The sequence below is a fragment of the Chelonoidis abingdonii genome, chromosome 24 (assembly GCF_003597395.2).
Source record: "Chelonoidis abingdonii isolate Lonesome George chromosome 24, CheloAbing_2.0, whole genome shotgun sequence".
Classification (NCBI taxonomy): domain Eukaryota; kingdom Metazoa; phylum Chordata; order Testudines; family Testudinidae; genus Chelonoidis; species Chelonoidis abingdonii.
The window spans coordinates 12,132,329-12,157,045 of record NC_133792.1 but is presented as its reverse complement, the minus strand read 5'-3'; the positions used below and the strand labels follow the sequence as shown (position 1 = coordinate 12,157,045).

Sequence of the window (24,717 nt, the reverse complement as noted above, 5' to 3'; positions counted from 1 at the left end):
AGGAAAATCCCTTGAGACAGAGGTTGGCAGAAAGCATTGTAAAGGGCTGTAGCTACCATATTATCCATGTAACTCACTGTATAGAAACCAATAGACTTTCTCCTATTTAAGCAATCTACTGGAGTGAGGGGTAGTTTTGTGTGCTATAGAATCCTAGCCTGTTCCGGTCATGGCTTAGTCTAGGAGGGATTTGGAAATCTCATGGGCTGAACTACTGTCTCTACAGATGGACACACAATCCTTTACATCCTCTGTTGAGGAACCACTACATGTTGGCCATTCAATATCCCTCTTCCCCCCTTCCCCTTAGCCATTAATATCTGTTACTCTAGGGAGGAAGCAGTCTCTGTCCCTTTCTTGACAAGTACTGCTTTTTACATCAGGTTAGGAGGAAGTAAAAGGTTCTTTTCTGTCCATGCCTGCTTACGACTTCTCTCCATAAAGCTATCTCTGACTTCTTTTTATCAAAGCTAATAAGTTTCTGGGCTCTAGGAGAGTGTTAGATCACATGTATTTAAAGTCTTAGCTGCCTAAAACAAAATGAAGACAATTTATTGAGTTAGTCTCCAAATGTAGTGGGGGAAAAATGCAAAAATTAAAGTCAAGGTGTGAGGTATAGAATGCATCACTAAAATCATAGCTCTTCAGTGAGGCCTTGAATGCCAATTTACATGTTGCAAATGAATCTGATTGATGTGAACCAAATAAGGAATTCCATAACTTGGAGACAAAGTCATGAGATTTCATACCACCTTCAAAAAGGTCATTCTGTCTCTACCCCTGAAGCTGTATTAATGGTCACTAACTAGGTGGAAATGGACATGCATTTGAGGAAGAGTGTATGTATGAGAGCGGTGGTGGTAGTGCTTTCAGCAAACACAAAGTTTGGGACTGATCCTGCAATCCTTATTTAAATAGTCTCTACTCCAAGCTCATAATCCCACTGAACTCAGCTGGACTACTTGCGTTAGTTAGTTTGCAGATTTGGAGTCTAAAGTGGCTATTAGAGATTTCTTAAAGTGAGTGCCAATATTAAGCTCAATAAAGTAAAGCAAAAGGCAGTGTAAATAATTGATATTTAATGGACAAAACAAAATAATAAGGGTCTGATGTGAACTTGCACAAAGCAAGTGATTAAGTCAAGAAAATCACACAAATTAATAAACAGATTGCCAATAAAGTATAACCATTGTTGTTTCTCTATACTTAGAATAGGAAGTAACTGTGATGCGTTAAAAACCAGTCTGGATAAATGTGCTTTATGGGTGACAACTGTGTGTGCATTATGCAAAATATTTAGAACATACAGTATTTAACACATACACTTCTTTAGTAATGAAAGATAAGCTAGTGTTCCGTAAAACTCATCTGGCTCTATGGGGTTTTAAAAATGGTTAAAGTAACGCAAACCAGTGTATATTTTAAATGACATCAAAGCAATTTTTGACAACTGCTCTTTTGTTGGTATCTTCTTCTTTTCTATTATACAATCCTTGCGTTGAGTATTTTTGCTCTCTACTATGAAATAAGAGTTGTCAAACAAGACCAATATAGAAACAAGACCACTACAAGGCACAAGCTACCCCTCCTTCCCTTCTTACTCTTGAAACTTCTAGCAAAATCAGCATAAACAGATAATTTTACATGGAATCAACTAATGACTGATGCTGGAAGTAGGATGGGGGAAGAGGAAGACTATGAGAAACCAAATTACTGTTATGTTTTTTTCCCTTGTCCTATGCTACTTCTTTCCTCCATGCTATGACTGGAATCTGTCCAGTAATAAGGTACACTGTGCTGGTGCTTGATTCTGCAAACTCTCTCCCATATATAGTTCCATTGTTTTCAGGATCGATCCCTTTAGTGGTCAAATGTTAGGAAGTGAACATGTTTGAAACACACTTTGCCCAAAGACTTCTGATGTGGATGCGCCCTGTTGACCCCACATGTAGCCTCACCTGTAGATGAAGGACTTCAAACAGACAAGGGAAATGACTGATAGGAGAATTAGGAACGTAAATAGGTAGAACATATGGAAGTTTGTGACTGTCTCTCTGACAAAATAAGGAGGTAGTAGTGTATGTATTACAGTAGTGCCTAGAGGCAGCAACCAAGATTCTGGTATCATTATACTTGCTATTGTACATGGATCCAGTTAGAGACAGTCCCTGCGCTGAAGAGCTTACAGTTTAAATAGACAGGACATGAATTTGATGGATGGGAAATTGAGGCACAGAGTAAGTGAGGGTCACACACGATGCAATTATGGAGCCCACTCCAGTGCTTTAATCACAAGACTAACTTTTCTTCCCTGGCTGGTATCTAAAGCTCATGCCATAAGGGAAGGGAAATGTTTTAACACGTCTGCCTTTTGGTTAATGCAAGAGCAACTAGTAAAATAACCTTAGTGCGAGGATTTCCATGGTGTGAATGGAAGAAGGAAAAGATGACAAACTGCATTACCACTAAGCCATTTTCTCCTATTTCTGGCAAAGGTGTAAAATTGCTTTGATTTATGAAATGAGTGTTCATGCTGACTGACAGTGACAAAATGTGTGTGTGTGAGAAAGAGATTTTCTGCTGCCTTTGAGTCCAGTCATTCTGAAGGAAAGGCATTAAGACAATAATACCATAGATTAATGTAAGACAGTATTGACACCTCACTCTTAAAGTTTTATTGCCTAAACTTTATTCTTAAGATGCTAAAAGGAAGACAGTGACTTGGATACATTCTTTAGAACATTCAGTGATAGGAGTAATTTAAAGCAATGGAAAGTTAAATTAATAACATGGGTTGTCACTCAAGTTTTTTATGAAGCTGATTTTCTAAATATTCGGTTTCATCTTTTTGTAGGACCTTAGAAATCAGCTAGAGAAATTACATGGTGAAATGATTGAGAGAGAAAAAGCAGTGGAACATCATTACAATATTCTTTTGAGTGAAAGCAATCAGAAGTTGCAGAGTCAAGAACTAGTTATCAAGCGACTAACAGACAGTGTCAATCAAAAGGATCTATTGCTTCAGGTAGGTAGACTTAAGCTGAAATGAAAAATGAAAACTTATCACTTGATTTTGTATGAGGAATGATTACAAAATCCCATTTTTGTTTGGAATTGCTGTTGATTTTCATGATAATCCTCTACTTTTTATAATATTGTATTTGCAGAATAGATACATAGCTGTGTGGCTTTCAACAGGAGTTCTTATTCAGATTTATGAAATTTAGGGCGGGGGAGGGAGGAAGCTTTGCAAGCGTTCATGTAGAGATTTTGCTGTTGTAACAAGATGCTTTAAAAGCTCCCAAAGCATCTAGGGTATTCATAGAAATGTAGTGCTGGAAGGGATTTTGAGAGGTCACCAGATCCATCCTCTCACATTAAGTCAGAACAGGTGTTTTTTTCTAACCTCATCTTTAAAACCTGCAGTGATGGGGATTCTACACCCTCCCTTGGTAACCTGTTTCAATTTGCTCCCCAGAAACTAGAAGTTAAGGAATACTGAACTGCTCTCTCATCCTTATGAGGAACTCTCTTCAAACCGGGGCTAAGGGACATTGTTGGGCAGCTCTGGGGATGCCTGTAGTGCTTAAAGGTATTCTGTGGATAAAAGATGCTCTCTAGCAAAGTCAGTAGGAATTGAGGGTGTTTGCATCTTACAGGGTTGAGTCCAAACTGAGTATCATACTTTAGTGTATCAGTGCTGCTAATTTGGCATTTTCTATGCTCCCTAATTTAACTATTTAGATATAAAAGAATTTTGAACATTTTGGACATTAATGGCAATCAAAGAGGGTCAATATGCTATCTTTTTCTCCTGTTGTGGTCTTACATTGGACTTTCCACCAGACAACAAAGAATGTACTTGAAACAAGTTGCTTTTGAAGTTTTGTATTAATTGTTATACATTTTTTTCACTAGTAATACTAACCTTTGCAGGATTTTCATTCTATGCATTATTTTGTTTTGCTAGAAACTCGATGCAGCAATTAAAGAAAAGGATGTAGAACTTCAAGAAGTTATTAAAAAGTGTAAAAACCTTTTAAAAGCTAAAGAAGATCTTGAGTTGATGAATGAAGACTTAATAAAGGAAAAATGTGCTTCCGAGTCTCAGCAGTCAATCATCAAGATTGTCAAAGAGTTGGAGGTAAGTTTCACTAAACCTTGGCCTCTACAGATAAATAGAAACATTGGGCCCGATCTGCCTCCTCTTGGAAATCACTGGGGATTTTCCCATTGATTTTAAAAAGGTGGGATCAGGTAAATTGTAATGAACCTATATAGCATAGGGCAGTGTTTCTCAATCGTTTCAGGTTGACAGCCCTTATTTTGGAGGGTAAAAACATACTATAAAAGGGGTCTTTTAGTTTATGTAAGAGTAAAAAGTGCATCTTTGATAACAATGGCTCTACGTTGTGTGTGTTTCAAGATGCTGTTTGCGGTTCTTTTGTAACCATGTTGGTCCAGGTCAAGGTTTTTAGAAAGACAAGATGGATAGAAAGAATACATGACCTTGAAGGATAAGGGAGTAGAGGAGTGAGTTTTTCTTTGCTTTGAAACATAATACAATTTTCAATACTTGTGACCGTTTTTGACCTCTTGGGGGTTGTGATCAACAAATTGAGAAACAGTGACATAGGGTAATAGAATCAACCCATTATAATTTAGGGTAATGGAATTAGCCAGTGTAAACCAGGATTAACCCATTAAAATTAACTCAGTTCAGGATTATTATAATTTGTGCAACTGATGAAACTTGTGTGGCAGGAGGAAAGAAACCAGCTCTTGATTAATCATTTCATCATATATTTTCTCTAATAGCTGACTTCGTAGTCTGAAAAGTGTATATTACTATTATTGTTTACATCAGAGGTCAGCAACCTTTCAGAAGTGCTGTGCCGAGTCTTCATTTATTCACTCTAATTCAAGGTTTCATTTGCCAGTAATACATTTTAATGTTTTTAAAAGGTCTCTTTCTATAAGTCTATAATATGTAACTAAACTATTGTTGTATGTAAAGTAAATAAGGTTTTTAAAATGTTTAAGAAGCTATATTTAAAATTAAATTAAAATGCAGAGCCCCCTGGACTGGTGGCCAGGACCCGGGCAGTGTGAGTGCCACTGAAAATCAGCTCGAGTGCCGAAGGTGGCACACGTGCCATAGGTTGCTTACCCCTGGTTTACATAGTACCATAAGCATACTCTGCACCGAACACTAGTGAATTATGTGAAAATACAAGTCTGTGTCCCAAACAATTGAAAATGTGAAGGCACAAACAGGCAAAATTCTGAATAACGCAGAACAGAGAGTTGTATGGTCACAATGGCTGGAATATTTCACTGAACATTTAGGTTTTTGGACATGTTACTGAAGGAGGAGGAGAAGGGAGCTTGGTGTACTTCTAACATGGAAGAGGAAAGAGTGTACAAAGTTGAGTGAGCAAAGGAGACAAAAGGAGCAGTCAAGTAAGACTTTTGTGTACAGTTGGGGCAGGAGATGTAGGTGGAAATGAAGGCAGATTTAAGGAAAGAATACTGTACTAAGTTAAAAGCGAAACTAGTACAGAGACTTCTGAAGTGGGGACATGTGATGAGAACTGGAGGATGGATAGATAACGTGGCAGTCTGTTTCATTTGACAATATAAAGAAGAGTTAGGATGGCTTATACATGTCGCCAGAAACCTGAGGTCATAATACAAAATCACAGTATATACATTTTGGTTACTATATATAGTACTCTGGTACCAGCAAAACAATCACATACAGATGTGTAAGTTTTTAATCCTATTGTGAGACATCACCTACTGTCTCTGTCAATGTATGTTTTTGTTCTTTTAGTGCTTTTATCATGTGCAGGTAGAGAACAAATAGGCTTCATCTGAAGGCACACATTAAGTTTCTTGTCTTTTTCCTATTATTTCCGAGAACTGTTTAAATTCAAATCTCCAAAAGGCCAGTTAAATAGATCAACAAGAAATGCACAGCCACTTACAAATAATGAAGCAGTAATCACTTCGCTTGTTTCACAGTGTACCATTCATTAGTGAAACCTGCTTAAGGACATACACCTGCTGTGCTATGTAGACTGTTGAATTAATTCCCTATGGGGGTAACACCACCATTTGCCCTGGGCAAACCCAAAATGAATTAGCAGGGGTCACATAAGCACAGGCTGGGACTTAGTGGATGGGTGGTAAAACGTATCAGTGTTGGCTACAGTATGCGGCAAACCCATAAGCAGAAAAAATAAAACCTGTGAAAAGTCAGAGATTTTGCGCCTCTAGTTCTCTGCAAGAGAAACACATCGAACAAAACCGACTATACTTCATTCACATAGCTGCCCCCATGAGGAAAAAGTAAGATGCTACAATGGTGGACTCACATAGAATTAATGAAAATGAAAACTAACTGCCCCCTCTTCAATCCTACCATCCCATACAGGTGTACAGCCAGAAACGAGAACAATGACAAATGGAGCTATGCATAGTAATGACCCAATGCCAACTTCTAATCACTAATCCATTCTCTTGTGCTAGTTCGCTCCTTGACTGAGAACAATACCTAATCAAAACCCATTCTCCTCTCAGCTCCACCAGTATCTAAGATCGCACCCTGGAAGAGCCCATAATGGCATATTAATAGTACATCTTTGGACACTGATTATCCAAAGCTGTGTTCCCATTGGCTGATTTGGCCTCTCCCAGCCGTCTGATTTGCACCATCTCCCAGCCAAGTGCGCAGTTGGAATCTCATCACCAATAAATCCAAGACACTAAATCTCATATTTTAGCCTAGCTGCTGCTTTAAAGTTTAAGAAACTAATTTGAGAGGTGCTGCAACTTAGCTTTTAATATCTTTTTACTTTCAAAAAGTAAAGATAAATTTTAAAGCAACTCATCTGAAGCACTGCTGGATGCCTTGGCCAGGATGGGGGAGATAAAAGGCAGTTTCTAACTGAAGTTTGGATTCATGAGCCACAGTAGTGAGCTAGTGGAGAGGGAGCGAATGTGTGCACTGGTAATTAGGTTAGTCATGCAACTGCTGACTCCTCTGATATCTGTGAAGTCTCAGAATGATGCATTGTGGGGTTTACCACTAGAGAATGCAGAAATGCAATGGACTCCTATGTAATTTTGAAAATATTTGTTATTTCTGTACTTAATGCCCTGTTCCCCATTCTCGCCATACAGCCATGTTAGTGGGGCCATTTGTCACACAAATGTATTTTAATTCAGTTGTTCCAACTTTGCAGTTCAATTTAGTACGAACCAAAAGCAGCAGAATTTATGAGATGAGGCTCTTGCTCAATCCTTTAGATATGCTTCCGGGCTCTGGTGTTAAAACAGGGTTCCCATTTTGTAAAGCATGTGCTTCAGTAACTGGGGTCTAAATTGATTTTGTAGGTGTAAATAAAACCTGTATAATTATTGTAATGTAGCTTTTCTGTGCTAATGCACCTTTCCAAGAAAGTAAGCTACTTTATACAACACTTGATGCTGAAATAAGAAATCTCGTTAGGTGATACCCCCATGGTAAAACTGACTTCTCTGCTGGCACAAAGCACATTGCAAATCCTGCCATAAGCTCACTGTTTGTCTTTTGTTATAATTACGTCAGTATTTAGGGAGTTAATACTGTGTGATCAGGGAATTGAAGAATACCGTGTGCATACAACTGTGGTGTTTAATTTGCTGTAGTCAGAGAATTATAGTCAATGCACCAAAGCTATTGATATGGCTCGAGGATAGCTGTTGATGTGTGCCCTGAGAATTGGAATTGAGGCAGTTGTTGCAGTACTGCAGACGTGTCTCAACTATTGAAATTGATGCGGTGTGCACTTTGTTTCTGAGTCATCATGACTATGGAAAGTGATGCAGTTGACCTGTTTTTTTAAACATGTGTCTTGTCTATTAAATTGTGATGAGCACATTGCAATCATTGCATTCAGCCTGTTGAAGCTGAACTTGTAAATGCATTACCAGGGAAGTGATTCAGTTCCTGATTTTGGTGACGTGAGCTTATTGCTGAAAAGAACCATCTCTTTGAGGCTGATGTCCATGCGTCATCACACTTAAATGTGCCGTTTGTTCACTACCCTGCATGTGTCCTGATGATTGAAATGGGCATAGTTAGTGCATTTACACATTGACTAACTCCCCTATACAGGAATTTCTGCTAATGGAGTAACACCTCTAATGCATATATAGCTCTGCCTTACAGAGCAGAAAAACGAGACTGGTGCTTCAAGCCTTCAGCCGTATGGCATTTCGAACTGTTCTGAATATAACATGTACCAAGAAGAGTCACCAACAGGAACAGTTGTTATGCCATTCTTCCTCTCTAGGCAGGTGACTCGGTGATATCTGGCAGCGCCGCTCTCCTAAGGGCTCCACACGATTTGTCTGAGCTTGTTTCAGTGCACTCTTGGAGGAAGCTGCCATTCTCTGGGTGCCTAGTCACATAGGAGTTAGTCAGTGGCGAAGCGTAGGTTCTAGCCTCCTCTCAATCATTCAGACTTCAACCTGCCGATGTTTCCAAATGACTTAGATTCTGTTAGAAAACTGTCTTGCTTACATGAAGGAGGAGTGGGATATCTTGTGACTATGCTGTTGTTACCTACTGTGGAAATGTATATCCTTTCCTTCCATCACTTGCCATTTAAGAAATCTTTAGATGGAAATAGCCTTCCAAGTCCTCTAGCATCTCTACTTAGCAATGGATTTTCAGACTTGGGTTCAGACTTGAATGGATTAGGTTGCCTCCTTACATAGTCTTGTAGTGAAAGTTTAATATTTCTATCCTATGTGTCTTGCAGCTATCTGCACTAACTTATTTGCCCTAACACTATATGTCAAGAGGTTTAATGTTTCAATAACTCTGATAACATAGTAGTCTAGGATAGGATGTAGGTTACATATTTGCCTTACTCTTCATGAACCTTTGGGGATTTGCTTGGAATAATTCACTCCTACACCTTATATAGGAGTGACAGTAACAGTACACAGGAAAGGAGAAGGTGGATCATGCTGTGTCGCTTCATCCTTCTTGATTTTCAGAAATGTAAAAGTAACAACATTTCTTCACATTTTTGTACATTTGGATCTAACTTCTAGCTAGTTAAATTTACAGGTCACAACAAACTGGCAAGAGTCCTGACTGGTCCCATGAGGCTTGTGTTCATATCTCCTAAAACTATTCTAGTCTGAACTACATGTGCCATTTTAGTAATAATATACATGCTGCTTAGGTTTCAGTTCTCTAACAGCTTTGGTCTTGGTATTCATGAGGGATTTATTCTGCTGAAATCTCCCAGTACTAGGAGATATAGGATGGTCAGTTCTAAGCTAATGAAGCCTTCCCTTGAACTCCTCACATACTTGTACAGCCCGGCTGCTCTGTGGATTTTGTTTCTGGCGATAATGACCACAGCCAGTGAGGTGAGGAAGCTTCCAACACAGACATGGAAACTTCTTTTCTAATTGTGCTGTCAAAGATGGATATTGTTTGTTCAGAGAAGGATATTCCCTCACCTCTACATCCTTTCCACCAAGATCGTACTTTTGCTTCAACCAAGATGGATGTTTGAAAGTCCTTAGGCATTTCTCCAGAGAAGACTAAAGCTTCAGGAATGTCATTTTAAGTTGTTTTCTTCTGCCACTGGTTCACTGATCAAACTTTTCCATATGAATCATGGTCTATATATTGTCAGACCTCCATGCTTAGTGTTTGTTCTTGACACACTACAATTCCAAAGTTTTGGTATGACGCTCTATGTCTGGCAACCTGAATTAATTTTCCTATATGCTTTCACAAGATACTTTTTGGGGACTCTTAACCATCTACTGGAAGTCTAGATTTACCCTTTTAGTCTTCAGCACTCAATTTTGGTTGAGAGTCAGCATCTCTGCTACCTCTTATTGTATTTACTTTATTGATTATACCATGTTTCTTTAAATACAGTAGATCTTGCTAATCTGAATACGTCGTTGTTTGTGGATATAAATTACCCTTTCATATGAATCTTGCACTATTGGCCAGAGACCCCAGTGAGGAGAGGACCACTACTGTGGTAGGGCATAGTACAAACATATATAAAGATATAGCCCCTTTCCGAAAGATCTTATGGTTTTAAAATGATGTCCTATCCTCTTTTCTTAGTAAGCACTGTTAAGCAGATTCCTATAAAGAGGTCTGAGTGGATCAAAATATTTTTCAAAATATAGAATGAATTGAATGTTGAATATTTGCAAAGTTTGAAGTTTTAGCATAAATAATGAAAAGTAAACTGCAAATATCCCTGCTTTTGTATTGGTTACTTTGTTAATTTGAAAAATTCAGTAATTTGCAACGACTCTTCGCATCAGTAGTATGAATTAATGAGGATCTACTGTAACTGGGTCCTTGTTGCAATGCTTTGCTTTGGGATTGTAATTAGAGTACTAACAGCTGGTTGAAATCCACAGTGTAGGTTTCTCCTCTGCTAATGATCTGTTCACTAATGGTAAAGTGTCTCTGGAGAATGTAGTTTCCAGGCTTGTGGATGTAATATGGAGAAGACAGAATTACCTTTAATTCTTGTTCTCTAAATGTATGTTATAATAGATCAACTCTTAATTTTCTCCACAAAGCTGGAGGATTTGATTTTTGCTTTATGCTTTCTGTATCTTTGGTCAAAAAAGAAAACGGATGATTACAGGCACTAGGAGTTGTTACTCTCCCTCAACAAGATCAGAAAATACAGTGGTTACCATTAGAAAATCAAAATTTGCCAACTGATATCCCATAGCTGCTCCACTTACTTCCTGTTCTGGGCATGGGGAAACTTCTGATATTTCAGATATTTTTATGTAGTAACTGCAAGCAACTGTTGCTGGCAGCAGGTATGCCACCTGCTGAAAGGGACAGCTGAGAACTCAAAAATCATAGAAATCTCTCTGAGGCACATACTGGAAACGTAGATCTTTTACAACAGCATGCCTGCAATTCTTGCTCTCAAAAGGTAAATAATTTGTTTTTCTGGAACAGATATTTAAGTATCTGACTCATAGTAATCAGGCTGATTGTTCAGGAAGTTGACTCAACGAATGCATGTCTCTGACATGTTCAGCCTTTGTCAGCCATTTACAATCCCTTTTCTTAAATAATAGAACAAGAGTTCTCAAACTGGGGGTCAGGACCCCTCGGGGGTTGCAAGGTTCTTACACGGGGGGGTTGTGAGCTGTCAGCCTCCACCCCAAACCCCACTTTGTCCCCAGCATTTATAATGGTATTAAATATATTTTAAAAAGCATTTTTAATTGATTGGGGGGTGGGGGAGTTTCACTCAGAGGCTTGCTATGTGAAAGGGACCACCAGTAAAAAAGTTTGAGAATCACTGTAATAGACCAGTTGTTGTTAGAATCCCCTGCCAATAGAAAGTTAATTTTATCCAAAATACAGCAAGTACTCTTCGAGCCATAGATGCCGACTCTGTGGCTGCTCCGGGTCTGGAGCACCCATGGAAAAATCTAGTGGGTGCTCAACACCTGTCAGTGGGCCCCACCAATCAGCTCCTCCCACTGTTCAGCTGTGGGCAGGAAGCGCCTGGGGTAGAGGGAGAGGGAGGAGCGTGGGCAGGAAGAGGTGCGGCAGGAAGAAATGGAGGTAGGGTGGGCCTTGGGGGAAGGAGTGCAGTGAAGTGGGGGTGGGGCCTGGGGTGGAGTGGGGGTGGAGACCCCAGGGGAATTCAAAAAGTCAGTGCTTGTGCTTTGAGCAGCGTTCTAAAGTGGAGCATGAAACCCTCAAAATAGCTGCCTGGCAGATATTCCCTGGTTTCTTAGCGTGTAAACATTTGGAAGTGAGGAGGCTGGGGATGGGAGGGGGATAGGAAGCTTATTTTGTATACTGTGATAAAAATAATGAACCACTGCTTAGATATGTGACTGTTTTATGGTAAGTAAGTAAGTAACAGAGCACTATTAGCCTTCCTTAATAACAATTGTTTTTAAGTAGCATGAATAGCTTTCAGATTCAATTCTGATTCTATTCTGCTGCTCCAGCACGAGTTGTTCTTCTGCCTTCTCTTAAAAACAGAGACTGACATAAGTGTCATCTCTAGAAAATATATATATATATTTTTCTTACGCATGCGCACATACATAAAATCACTTTCTTGGATTAATATGAATTTATTTTTAACTCAGGAAAAAAAAGAATCTGAATATGAAGAGTTGATTCTTGTTTTAAGAAAAGAGCAGCACATTTATTCTACTCTAGTGAAGACTCTGAAAGACTCAGACAGGTAAATGATGATTCTTCTTTGCTTGAATGTCATCTGTGCTACAAGTTGGATAAGAAGGTGCAGTTCCACAGTCAAATCAGTGGATTTTCATGGGTTTTACACTGGGCTGGCATTGGCCCCAAATGTCTCCTTTAAAAGGGGGGATGCATGGACTAGTTTGTATAGTCCAAAATAGCCCAGTCTGATGATTTTCAGGATTTGTTGGAAGGCTCATTTTGTCCCTCCAAACATTTCAAATTTGAAGAATTATAACAGTTGAGATTGTGAATTGCTCAAGGGGCTGGGGGATTTGTGGTGTGTTATGTAAAAATCAAAATACAAGTACTGCAACTTATCTCAAGGGCACCGTTTTAATACTTCTATAAAATGAAATAAATAAATCATGAGAGGATGCATTGTTTAGTGGCAAAAGCCTAGGCATGGAAGACATGAGATCTGGGTTCTAACCTTGGCTCTGCCACAGAAATCTGTGTAACTCTGGGCAAGTCAGTTAGGGTAAAATTTAAAAAAATTATTTAGTTATTTAGGGCCAGATTGTCAAAGGTATTTAGATGCCTAAAGATGCACTGCTGGGATTTTCAAAAGTGCCTGTGAATTTAACTCCCATAAAATCAATCACTTAGAGGCTTTTGAAAATTGTATCCACAATCTCTTTGGGCACCAAAATGAATGGTTAGATTTTCAAAAGAACCTAGCCCATTGAGGGTCCAGGTCTTTTGAAAATCTGACCCAAACCATCACAGTGTGAGTTGCAGGGTGCTGATCCCTCCTGAAAATCTGGCCCAATGTGCCTTAGTTTCTCCTTCTTTAAAATACAGTTAATACTTACCTATCTTACTGTGGGCTGTGAAAATTCCTTCATTAACTTTACATTTATAGCAAAGGTGATAAGTAGATTTTTGGGGAAGTTTAAAAAAGAACATGATTGTATTTTTATAGTATGTGTTTTCTTTAAGGTATTTCAAAGTGTGTTACAAAGCATGAATTAGATAAGATTTTGGCGGTGGAATGAGTGCGTAGCAAAGCATTATAGCCTTTATATATTTCACAGTTGCTCACATACATCTTTAGGCCATGTCTATACCACGTCTTATGTTGACAAAACTTATGTCACTCAGGGCTGGGACATTCCCCCCCCCTGCCTCATGAGTGACATAAATTTTGCCAGCATAAGCGCTCATGTGCACAGCGCTATGTCCAGAGAGAGACACTCTCCTTCTGGACATAGCTACCGCCACTTGTTTAGGTGGTTTTGTTATGTCGACGGGAGAGCGCTCTCCCATTGGCATAGAGCAGCTGCATGCATGCTGAACTGCTGTAAGCTTGCTAGTGTAGACATGCCCTTAGACAGTAGAATCTGTTTTGTTGAGAGAGGAGTTAGTGGTCAAAAAACAGGGATTATTTCCTTCTGTAATGGGATTATTGATTTCTTTTTGAATAGTCAGTTGACTCATGTAGAAGAGAGTTTGGTTTAACATCTCATTTGAAGAACATAAGAATGGCCCTACTGGGTCAGGCCAACGGTCCATCCAGTCTAGTATCCTGTCTTCTGACAGTGGCCACTGCCAGGTGCCCCAGAGGGAATGAACAGAACAGGTAATCATCAAGTGATCCATCCCCTGCTGCTCATTCCCAGCTTCTGGCAAATAGAGGCTAGGGACACCATTCCTTATCCATCCTGGCTAATAGCCATTGATGGACCGATAGGATACTCCATGAATTTATCTAGTTCTTTATTGAACTCTGTTATGGTCTTAGCCTTCACAACATCCTCTGGCAAGGAGTTCTGCAGGTTGTCTCTGCGTTGTGTGAAAAAATACTTCCTTTTATTTGTTTTAAACCTGCTGCCTATTAATTTCATTTGGTGACCCCTAGTTCTTGTGTTATGACTTCTAACACTGAAACTCCATTTTTTAGCATCAAGACTGCAGGGATTAGGTGTGATATTAGTAACCAGTACTTAACTTTGATGTGGCACTTTTCATCTATAGATCTCAAAGCCTCTTACAAAGTTGAGGAAGTATCACTGGGCTTGATCCTACACTGTTCAAGACAGAGGGAGTTTTGCTACTGACTTCAATGGGAGCAGGATCATGCCCGTTATATAGATGGGGAAAGTGTAGCACAGAGAGAGGAAATGTCTGGCTCCCGGTCACACAGAGAGGCTGTGGAAGGGCTGGGAGTAATAGCCAGGTCTTCTGACCCCCAGTCCAATGCCGTGTACATCGGATTATGCTGCTTAAATCCTTGAAGCCAGAACCTGAAGGTCCAGAGTGCTACTAGGTAAGCCCTGCAGATAATGTCCACAGTCATGGGGTGAGTTTAGACAAAGAATATATCCTGGTTTTGGATGACGTTTCCCCTTTTTTTAGGCATTATTTATTCCACACCACTTTAATGGTTACATTTTGGAAGAGTCCCTTTCTCAGAGTCACGACCACATCTCTTTTGTCTCCCCACAGCAGGGAATTGTTGCTTTTTTCCAGTAAAAGCATTAAGCTCTGAAGAGGAGATGGAAGTGCGCTTGCTTAGCTTTTAGACATGTGTTTTATGTTTGCTGAGCATTTAATAGTATTGAGACCTTTCTCTTAGAATATATTCTTGAGTGAAGGAGAGATGGTTAAAGCAATCGTTGTGGAAAAAATACTGACAGCAGCATGCTTGTCATTATGTTGGAAGATGGAATGAAAATCTTTTTATACACAGGTCCTTAATAGCATGAGTTTTGCTGAAACAATTTTATTTACTATGCATTTATATGCAACGCTATTGCTCTCATGCAAGTGTAATGTGCCCCAGTGTAATCCCCAGCAAGCTGGACCTAAATTCTGTTGAAATGTCCCTGGATTCTGAGCTACTTTGGTGCAGTAGGCTGGAAATTCTGCAGCAGCTTCATTTATATTAAAATATTGAGATTCTGCATGAATTAAATATGAAAATAAATATATAATCAGTGTGTAACACCTTGTTATTTTAATATCGAATTCAAATTATTTTAAGCTGTTTCATTTTCAGTTTTCAATATACTGCAAGGTTTTTTTAATTGATTGTTCATAACATATCCCTGAAAATGCTGAGAGGTGTGGTGGAGTAAACTGAAGCTTTTCTCGGCTAGATAGGGGACAGCTGGGTCTATTGACATTCAGGAGGAATGGGAGGCAATTTGGGAGTCTAGGATAAGCACATTAGGTGGATGTTCCTGCTAAAATCATCTGTAATTAATTTAGTTAATGTTGACACTTAAATTGTCATCTTTAGGTTTTGGAGTTAACACCTCATTGAAATAAATGAGACAACTTACACTTCTCAGAGCTATTTTTCCAGAGAAAAACAACACTTCAGTCTACATTTGGTTCACATTTTCAAGATTATCTTTGTGACTCGTTCCTCCCAGGGTGCCACCTGAACTGGGGTACCACTGTGCCCTCTGTGACCCACTGGTCTGGGCTCCCTCTCACACTGTGCTGCTGTGACAAGTTGCAAAGCTCTCCAAGCTTTCACTTTCAGCAGCATTCACACAGGTAGGGACACACCCAGCTGAAGTTACATGCAGGTGCTCTAACTACCAGCCTGGGATCCCAGAGCAGTATTATCCTGCCCTGGTCAAATCTGGCCAGAATATGGTTTAACACCCAGTCCACCTCTCCCTCAGTGTGAAGAAGACCATGCACACTTGTGGTAACCAAGCTGAGATTTTCCCCAGACACTTTAGTCAAATGCTCACTGGTTTGTATTAAAACATAAAATAAATGTATTAACTACAAAAGGATAAATTTTAAGTGATTATAAGTGATAGCAAACAGATCAAAGCAGATTACCTAGGAAATAAACAAAACTGCAAACTGAGTTTAATAGGTAGGCTATGAATTAACAAATTCTCACCCTGAGTGATAAACAGGCTGTCAGATTCTCAAGGCACAAGATGCCTTGGCTTTGCCTGGGACCACCACTTCCCCCAGTTCAGTCTTTGTTCCTCAGATGTTTCCGGATGTGGTGTTGTAGGCCAAGTGAGGTACCATCATGATGTCTTCTTCCCACTTGCTGGAAAGCTCTTTTGCTGTGAGCTGGGTCAAACAGTTTCCATTGGGTAGTGCTATCTCTGAGAGGTTTCTATTGTACACAGTTCCTGGGGTAATCCTTGTGCTTGTGTGCATTTCCTTAACAATCCATTAAGATTGTTTGGCCTTTTTACTATTGTACGTGAAAGGCTGCTTTTGGGTGTTTTCAACCTCACGTGTGTTCAGTAACACATATCTAGCCAAACTTCATAACTTCACATACGGTGATAGCACATACAATCCAACAAGACATTAATGTCTAGCAGAGCAAGACTTTTAGAGTGATACCTTACAAGGCATACTTTGTGCAAAACATATCCTAATTATATAGCAGTGGTGAATAAGGGGCTGCCGGGGTGTCACAATCTTTATAAGCATAAAGGCTAGATACCTCTTTTTTTAAACAAAATCTTAGATTCTATAGAAAAATTCTATGGCAAGGGGTGGATTTTGCCACAATTTCCATGACAGAAGTATGATGGAATACACAGGCCATCAATATAGAAAATTAGTGATATCTTTTGGATGTACTTTTCATAAGCTAGTGATTTTGATTTTCTTAAAAAAGAATTATTTAGAAGTTGGCCTGTAAAATATATCTATCCTGGTCAGAGTGACTTACAAATAATAGTTCTCAAAACTACTAGAAAGGTGGCATAGACATAAAAGTTTATTTTCATCTTGCTATGTAGGGACTTGTTTATTTTATGCATCAAGATAAGATAAGTGTATGATGAAAAACAATGATTGCTACTGTGGAATAGAGTCCGTATGGAAGCCTTGATGTATAAAAGATGCTGTGGTCGGTAACACAGCAAAACATTTTAAAAGTTTTGAATTGAAATGTAAAAGAAATATTTAAAACTTTCTGATTTCTTCCTTTTGTTTAGTATAAATAGCTTGCAAACAGAGTTGAACAATATTTTTTTGTTGCGAAAACAACTGGAGGAAGATATTTTAGCTAATCGGAATCTACGGAAGGTGCTGGAGGATCAAATTAAGGACACAAAAAACAGAGAAGGTTTGTCTATGTGTGGTAACATGGTCCGGTCCTTTATCTTTTGCACACAAAAGAACTGCTTTTATTATGCTCAGTTTGTTGTGATTGTGTAGAAAACGTTGAAAGTAGATAAAGGTGTAAAAAGATCTTTTGTCTGTTTTCTTACACTGATCATCGCTTTGGGAATTTGTAACTGAGTGACTTTCAGCATTCAGGGTATAGGGACAGCTTTTATCTTCTCCTGCAGCCACTGTTAGTAATTCTTTGGCAATTCTGCTGCAGTGATCATTTCAAGCTGCCTACAATTTCATATCCACAGAATTTACTGTTCTCTGTGGAAGTCAAGGATCCCTGGCTTTGGATAATTTCATGGGCATGGGATCACTTCCTGGTGATGGAATCTAATTCTTTCACCATATTTGATAAACAGCCTCTGTTTAGAGAAATGGATAGATTCTTCCTAACATGACATGCATTTTCAGAAGCAGAAAAAGAAAATAGCCAGTTTTATTATGTTGGAATTTCCTTGAAGCATGATAGAGCAGTGGTTCTCAAAGTCAGTCTGCTGCTTGCTCAGGGAAAGCCCCTGGCGGGCCGGGCCAGTTTGTTTATCTGCCATATCTACAGATTTGGCCCGTCGTGGCTCTCACTGGCCGCAGTTCATTGCTCCAGGCCAATGGGGGCTGCAGGAAGGGTGGCCAGCACGTCCCTTGGCTCACGCTGCTTCCCGCAGTCCCCATTGGCCTGGAGCGGGGAACCACAGCCGGTGAGAGCTGCAGTCAGCCAAACCTGCAGACGCAGCAGGTAAACAAACCAGCCCAGCCCACCAGGGGCTTTCCCTGAACAAGTGGTAGACCGGCTTTGAGAACCACTGTGATAAAGCTTTTTAATACAGTAAATCCTCAGAGATATTAACACCAGAGTTACGAACTGACCCATCAACCGCAGGAATAGAACTTAGATGTCTCTTTCCTACTCTAACCAACGGATTACATCCTCCATATATAAATAGAGTTCTACTGTGTACTATGAGCTGTATTGGATATGAACAGGTGTTTCATTGTTTGCATAAATACAAATCACTTAACACAGTTGTGTAAGAAAGGAATAAGCAGCTATCTTCTATTCAGTCTGTTGAGCCAATGGAAAAATAAAATTCACTAACTTTACTTAAGCTGGCTTTTACCATTGGGACTTATAGTTCATGTTCACTAAATTCTGGCTAAAACAGAATAACTATTCATGCCATACTTTTCCTCAGTGAAAATTATTTCTAAATGTAATGCTAAATATGCAAATTATAATTCAGAATTAGATTCACAGTGCATGCTGATAACCATGGAAAATACAGCATGCCTAGATGTCAGAGGCACAAAAGAATGTAAGGGGAATGTTCTTTCAATTAACAGAAAGCTTAGTATGAGGGATGAAACATTAACTCTATAGTTCCTACAGTTTAGTAGTATGCACTTATTTTAAAATGTCCTTATTTTGCATTTCTGTGTTGTATTCTCATATAAAGGTGTAATGTATCTGAAATGATACCCACTCTTGGTTATTTTGACAGATGAAACCTTTTCTTTTTGTGGAGATCAAACATCTTATATGAGTATTTGCCTAGGAGAGCACGATCATTTAAACCTACAGATAGACCATCTGTCTCTTGAAGAACTTAAAAAAAAGGTATAGATCTGTTTTATTATTTACTGTTTTTAATGGCTTAACTCTTCTACATTTGTAGTTTTTTCTGTCTCTCTCACACATAAAACTATTTTGATCGTTTAGGTACAGTTGGGCTGTTCGGAAAGTATTTAAAAATTCTCATCTGTGACAAGAAGTCAGACTAGATGATTTGGTGGTGCTTTCTGGCCTTAAACTGTCTGGCTCTGTATAAACCCCAAATCAATTCTTTTATCTGTAAGCCTCCCAAAAGCAGAACATTTCACAAATTCCTTCTTAGTAATAATAAAAGATGTTGGTGATGATTGTTATGATTTGCACTTCTATTGCACATTCCATCCAAGGATCTCAAAGCGCTTTGACAAATTTGATGTATTAAGACTCACAGTATCCCTGTGAGGTAGACTAGAAGTATTACCTGCATTCTGTAGAAGGAGAAACTGAGACACAGAGAGATTAAGTGACTTGCCCAAGGTGACACATCAAGGCTATGACAGGGTACAGAACCCAGATCTTCCTCTTTCCTCATCCTGTGCTTTAACCATTAAACCATGCACGGGTTCATCCTAAAGAATGCTTTTCAATATCAAAATCCTTTGCAAATAGATATTAATGAAACCTCACATCAATCATGGCCAATGAAAAGATAGGTGAGTATTAATAGATCTGCCTTTAAGATTGGTTAATTGAAACACAGAAAGATCAACTGATTTGTCCAAGATCATACAGAGAGTCTGTGGCAGAATCTAGATTGACTCTCAGTCCTATACTCAGACCACTAGACCATACCTCCTGTGTCTCTGAAGTATATATTTGGCTCTAAATCTGGGCACGCTTATTAACAAAAGACATTGACATGCTAGGTGATTATAGGTTGTTAATGTCTGCTAAAGTGTTTTGGGACCTGATTTTCCACTCTGGTTTGCTACTTTTACATAAGTTCAACTCCATGAAGTTATATTGGCATAGAAATGGTGATCGATTGGAGACTCAGACTCCTTATTTTTAAATGCTTCTCAGTGAATGCTGCTGCTCTGTTCCTATAACACAGCTTTCACTTGCGTCAAAATAACTTTTTCCCCAGTCAACCTGCAGGCATGATAGAATCTGAACTTTTTTCTTGCTAGTGAATTTTGAAACCTGAGCTTCACGATTGAAGTCTTCCAAATTAGCATTCTTTGGACACTGCTTCTAATATATTTGTATAATGTTACTGGTTCAAATGCATACAATCCCTTGGGCAGTGATGGAAGCATTAAGCTTCACTGGAAGTAACTAACGTTATAATTCTGAAGTTTAACATATTGTATAGTGTTATTTAAAGAAATTTAAATCTCTCTGGTACTTTGTATATTAGGAAGAGCTTTATAGTTTCTGATTGTTTCCCTGTGTATATTTAGGTTGCAGAACTCATCTTGATGGTTAAGGACCTGCATTCAGTTAACCAAGAGCTAAAGAAAAAACAACTCGGACTCTCCAGATCAGAGACTCAGGGGAAAGAACCACTGAAAATAATAAACCAGAATGAGGTAGGATCTCTATATTAAAATATTGTGCCTAATTCTCAGTTGCACTGCACCTTGTATGGTCACTTATATCAAAGCAAAGTGGATGTAAGACACTGCTAGATCAGACTGCTAATATTTTATACTCCATTTTAAAATGATGTAAATAACTGTACAAGATGTAGGGCAACTGAGTATCAGGCCCAAAGTATTTTTAGTGTTCAGAAATATTTTCAATTGATTTTTAAGAAAACATATATTTTAAAATATTAATTGGCTCTATGATCTTTTAATTTTGCAAATTTGCAGGTAAGAGTGGCTGATCTTATTTTTTGAAGAAACTTGCAACCTCCATAACATTTAGGTATCCCTCAGTGGCTGCTGTATGCATTCCTCAGCTCTCTGAGAACTGTTCTCACTTCAATGTGCAGTCCTATTAGGGTGTAGACCATATCTGCTCCATCTCTGAGGCCATGTAGGTCCCTCTGGCAACAAAATTGGAGTGGTTTCACTATGCATAGAGGAGAGGAACCTGTGTTTTAGGGATCGGTGCAACACAGAACAGTGTACAAAGAAGGGGGCAGAGTTGTGGAAGATTGAGCTGATAGATGTCCAGGGGAAGGAGCATTGGGTCCTCTGTTCTTTTGCCTGTGGCTGGGGTTTATTAGGAATAGAACTGGGGAAATTAATTAATTAAATAAATAAATAAAAAATCCGGCAAATAGTAAATTTTCCAAAAAACGCATTTCTTAAGGTACCAAAACTGTTTGTGAATTAGGGTCAAATTTAGCAAATAGTTTCTGCTGAAAACCTCCCTGAAAACAAACGTTTTGGAAATGCTGAAGTGGTTCATTTTTGTGTTTTGTTTCAAATTGACATTTTTGAAACAATGGCATTTGAACCTGACATTTTCTAAATGAAATGTCATTTCAACCCAAACAAAAATGTTCTGTTTTTTTTGTTTCAGTTAGTAAAGAAAATACAAAATCTAGTTTCCATTCAAAACTAGATTTTATTTTTTTGATTCAGCCATCAAACTGAAAGTACCCACCGCATAGCAGCTTCACAGTCTGATGGAAAAGATTCTGGATATTGGGTCCCTATATTTGCCCTGTTATACAAGAAGATAAGGGAAATAGTGTCCATGTCCAGTTCACTTTCATGGCTTGTCGTAGATTATTCTTGCTTTAAATGCTATTGCTAATACCTTTCTTTTTGCTTCTTTAATTTCACCTTCAGCACTACGTACTGAATGATAATGAGATCAAGAGCAAAAAGAACAATGAGTGTGACCAGCATGTTCGATCTTGAATTTCTAAATCTGTTTAAACCCAAAGAACAGAAAATGCAGTGTTTAAATAATACGTTCCAGTTGTGTTTAAGTATTGAACTTATTTGCGACTGTGGCATGTATTGCCGTGGTGCTGCATAGATCCCTGGGCAGCAGAGGATGAGTTTATCATTTATGCTGCAGTTGAATTGTAAAGACAATTATCAAAATTCAGACTAAATTTCCTTGCTTTTTGTCATTTAAGTCAGGCCTCTCAGGTTACTTTTAATTTAAATTTATTTTTAATTATAAATTAAAGGTGCTGCTTTAGGTACTCTTGGGATAACATCCATTAAAAAAAAAACAGTTAACTTACGGATTTATAGAATAACTAGGTTAGCACTGAAAGTCTAGTGGGTAAAATATACATTTTAAAAATGGGGGTTAGTACATATATATATTTCCCGCAATTTGTTTAGCAGTCCTGTAGAGGGCACTGCCCCCTCACTGATTCTACATTTGGTGCCAGTGGCTAAGAATATCAGAGCCAAGAATATTGTGCCGTCCTTTGCTTGTCTTGGTGCAACTGGAACGTGAAAGGCCATTCACTAAAGAATTATATATATGGACCTAGCTTTAGAATAAATAAGAGAGAAATTTTGTAAAATAACCTGTGTATAAAATGGTGGTAAAGGCAAGGAGGCAAGTAAAAAATGCTATTCAAGTCAGTGCCAGAGTGACTAAGGTACTATTGAACCCCAAAGTTAAAGGCTCAGCAATCCAGTGTGTTTCATTTTAAAGGTTTATATGTGCCATATCATCAGTCCTGTCAGTAAAAGACCTGCTTCATGATTTTGGGCTATGGGCCATGATTGGTGAATTTTTACAAACTGAAAATAAATGATTCTGCCGGTCTTGGTGCTGCACTGGTATCTGTTAGCATGCACTGCCAAGAAGACACTAGTGTCTGTCCTCCGTATGAAATTTGGCAGGTTATAACAAGATATAGCCCTCTTGGGTGCTTCTTAAAATGTACAGACCTTTCTTTTCTTTAACAAAATTGGAATTCAGACCAGATAAATCTGCACCTTCGATCCTCTGCAAGGCATCTTTCAAAAGACTGTCAGCTCCGAGTAGTCTGTTTTTCTGCTCCAAAGTGATGGTGGTGTAAAGATAAACGAGCTGTTTTTGCACTGTCCACTGAGCATCTGCTTTCTGTGAGAAAAGCAGCTTCACTGATTCCAGCCTTCAGGGCTCCAGGGGTCTTTGCAATCCAAGCATATCAGTGGTTCATTTAGGAAAAACGTTCTCAAGGTTTTCAGTCTCTAAGGAAATATTTTAAATAGGTAGTTTATTTTCAATGGATTTCCTCCTGGCGTTAAGCCACTTATTTTCTTTTAATATTTTGTTGAATATTAGATTGTATTCCTTGGAGCACAAAAAGTTTCTTTTCAATCTCTGAGACTTTAGCAGCAAAAAACTCAAATTGCAGCCAGTTGCTGTAATGCTATACTACAGTCTGTTTGGTGTAAATGTTAATAGTTTCATTGCGAGCAGCATAACTTATGGATTCATATATTGGCCTGGAAAGGAGATAAACCCCAGAAAATGATGCTGATTAATAAAAGACTGTTGTTCTGTGTTGGAAGCTGTATAAATCAGGTAAGTATGAGTGCAAATGAATCTAACTAGCTTTAAAAATAAAGCTTGGCCCTACAGCCTCATTTTGAAAATCAGACCCTGGTTATACATTTTTGGATGCTATAATTAGCTAATATTTTCCAATTTTTAAATTGTAAATAATCTGTGAGTAAGCTTAATGTCCACTGAAGTCAGTGGCTACAGTCAGACAAATTACAAGCTTTTCCAAAGCACAGCTTTGCCTGTACATCACAGTCCTGATATGTAGCATCCCTGTTACTCCAGTTCTGAGACTGCTGAAAATGAGGATTTGGATGAAAATACCAAATTAATTCAAACCTGAGACCCAAACCAGGATTTGAATATAAGGCTCTAGAGATAAAGGGAAAACTACTAATACACTGCACCATCCAGCTACCACTATTATTTTGTTTTTTAAATTAATACTTAAAATTCACATGTAAACAAAAGTACCATGGTTTACTTTGCTGCGAGGTAGAAAGCAAAAGTGCTTTTCTCATTCACTACTAGTACATATATACATGGTAAACAAGTCACAGTAAGAAACCCACTTATACACTTCCCACTGCTCATAGAGAAAAAGATATGCACATATCCCCTGTACACCTGCAGAATTCTCTTAATCTGAGACTAGATCCATATGCCTTGAGCCTTGTCTCTTCAGTATGACACATCGGGGAAGCAGGTTTATCTCTTCACGTCATAACTATTAGCACTGCCCTGCACATGCATCAAGGCAATAAATTCAACATGCACTACTTTTAGTCATCAGCTCCTTTCCTCCCAGTGCATTTCTAAAATGCTGTGTGCCCAAGGGCTTAATGAACAACTGCTCCCCTGGCTATGCTGAAGAATCTGCCTTTTTGCCTTTATTGAATTTAGGGTAATTTTTCTTCAGTCTAGGTCAGGAAGAAACTGACTGTTAGATGGACTGGTGTGATATTACTGCCTTTAAGGCATGTATGTTATAGCCTTGCTCCAAGACTAAAATCCTTGTCTAATAGAGTTGTGAATCCACTCTCCCAATACCATGTATCGTCTGTAGATTAGATCGACAATATTACCTTCAGAAAATGCTACTTACAGGTAATAGATTCTCCCGTGTCTCATTTCCATTTCTTAATGAGCTTCCAGCACCAAAGTTCCTTTACAAAAATCTCTTAATCACATTACTGAGAGGTGTTGCTGTAGAATAAGACTCTGTCGATACCACAGTATGGGCTCATTCTGCTGAAATGCCCTAAACATTCGGTGTGTATGTTGC

General features: G+C 38.7%; 1 protein-coding gene across 5 annotated transcripts in view; it reads left to right on the top strand.

Annotated features, from left to right (window-relative positions):
* The window catches only part of CDK5RAP2 (CDK5 regulatory subunit associated protein 2), a 102,243-nt gene that overhangs the window by 27,261 nt on the left and 50,265 nt on the right, over positions 1 to 24,717 (top strand). For all 5 annotated transcript variants that reach the window (XM_032797926.2, XM_032797925.2, XM_032797927.2 and 2 more), the window contains 6 exons: positions 2,855 to 3,025; positions 3,971 to 4,144; positions 12,181 to 12,278; positions 17,227 to 17,357; positions 18,904 to 19,019; positions 20,417 to 20,545. In XM_032797926.2, coding sequence (XP_032653817.1) covers positions 2,855 to 3,025; positions 3,971 to 4,144; positions 12,181 to 12,278; positions 17,227 to 17,357; positions 18,904 to 19,019; positions 20,417 to 20,545 — 819 coding nt within the window. The remainder of the gene's footprint in view (positions 1 to 2,854; positions 3,026 to 3,970; positions 4,145 to 12,180; positions 12,279 to 17,226; positions 17,358 to 18,903; positions 19,020 to 20,416; positions 20,546 to 24,717) is intronic.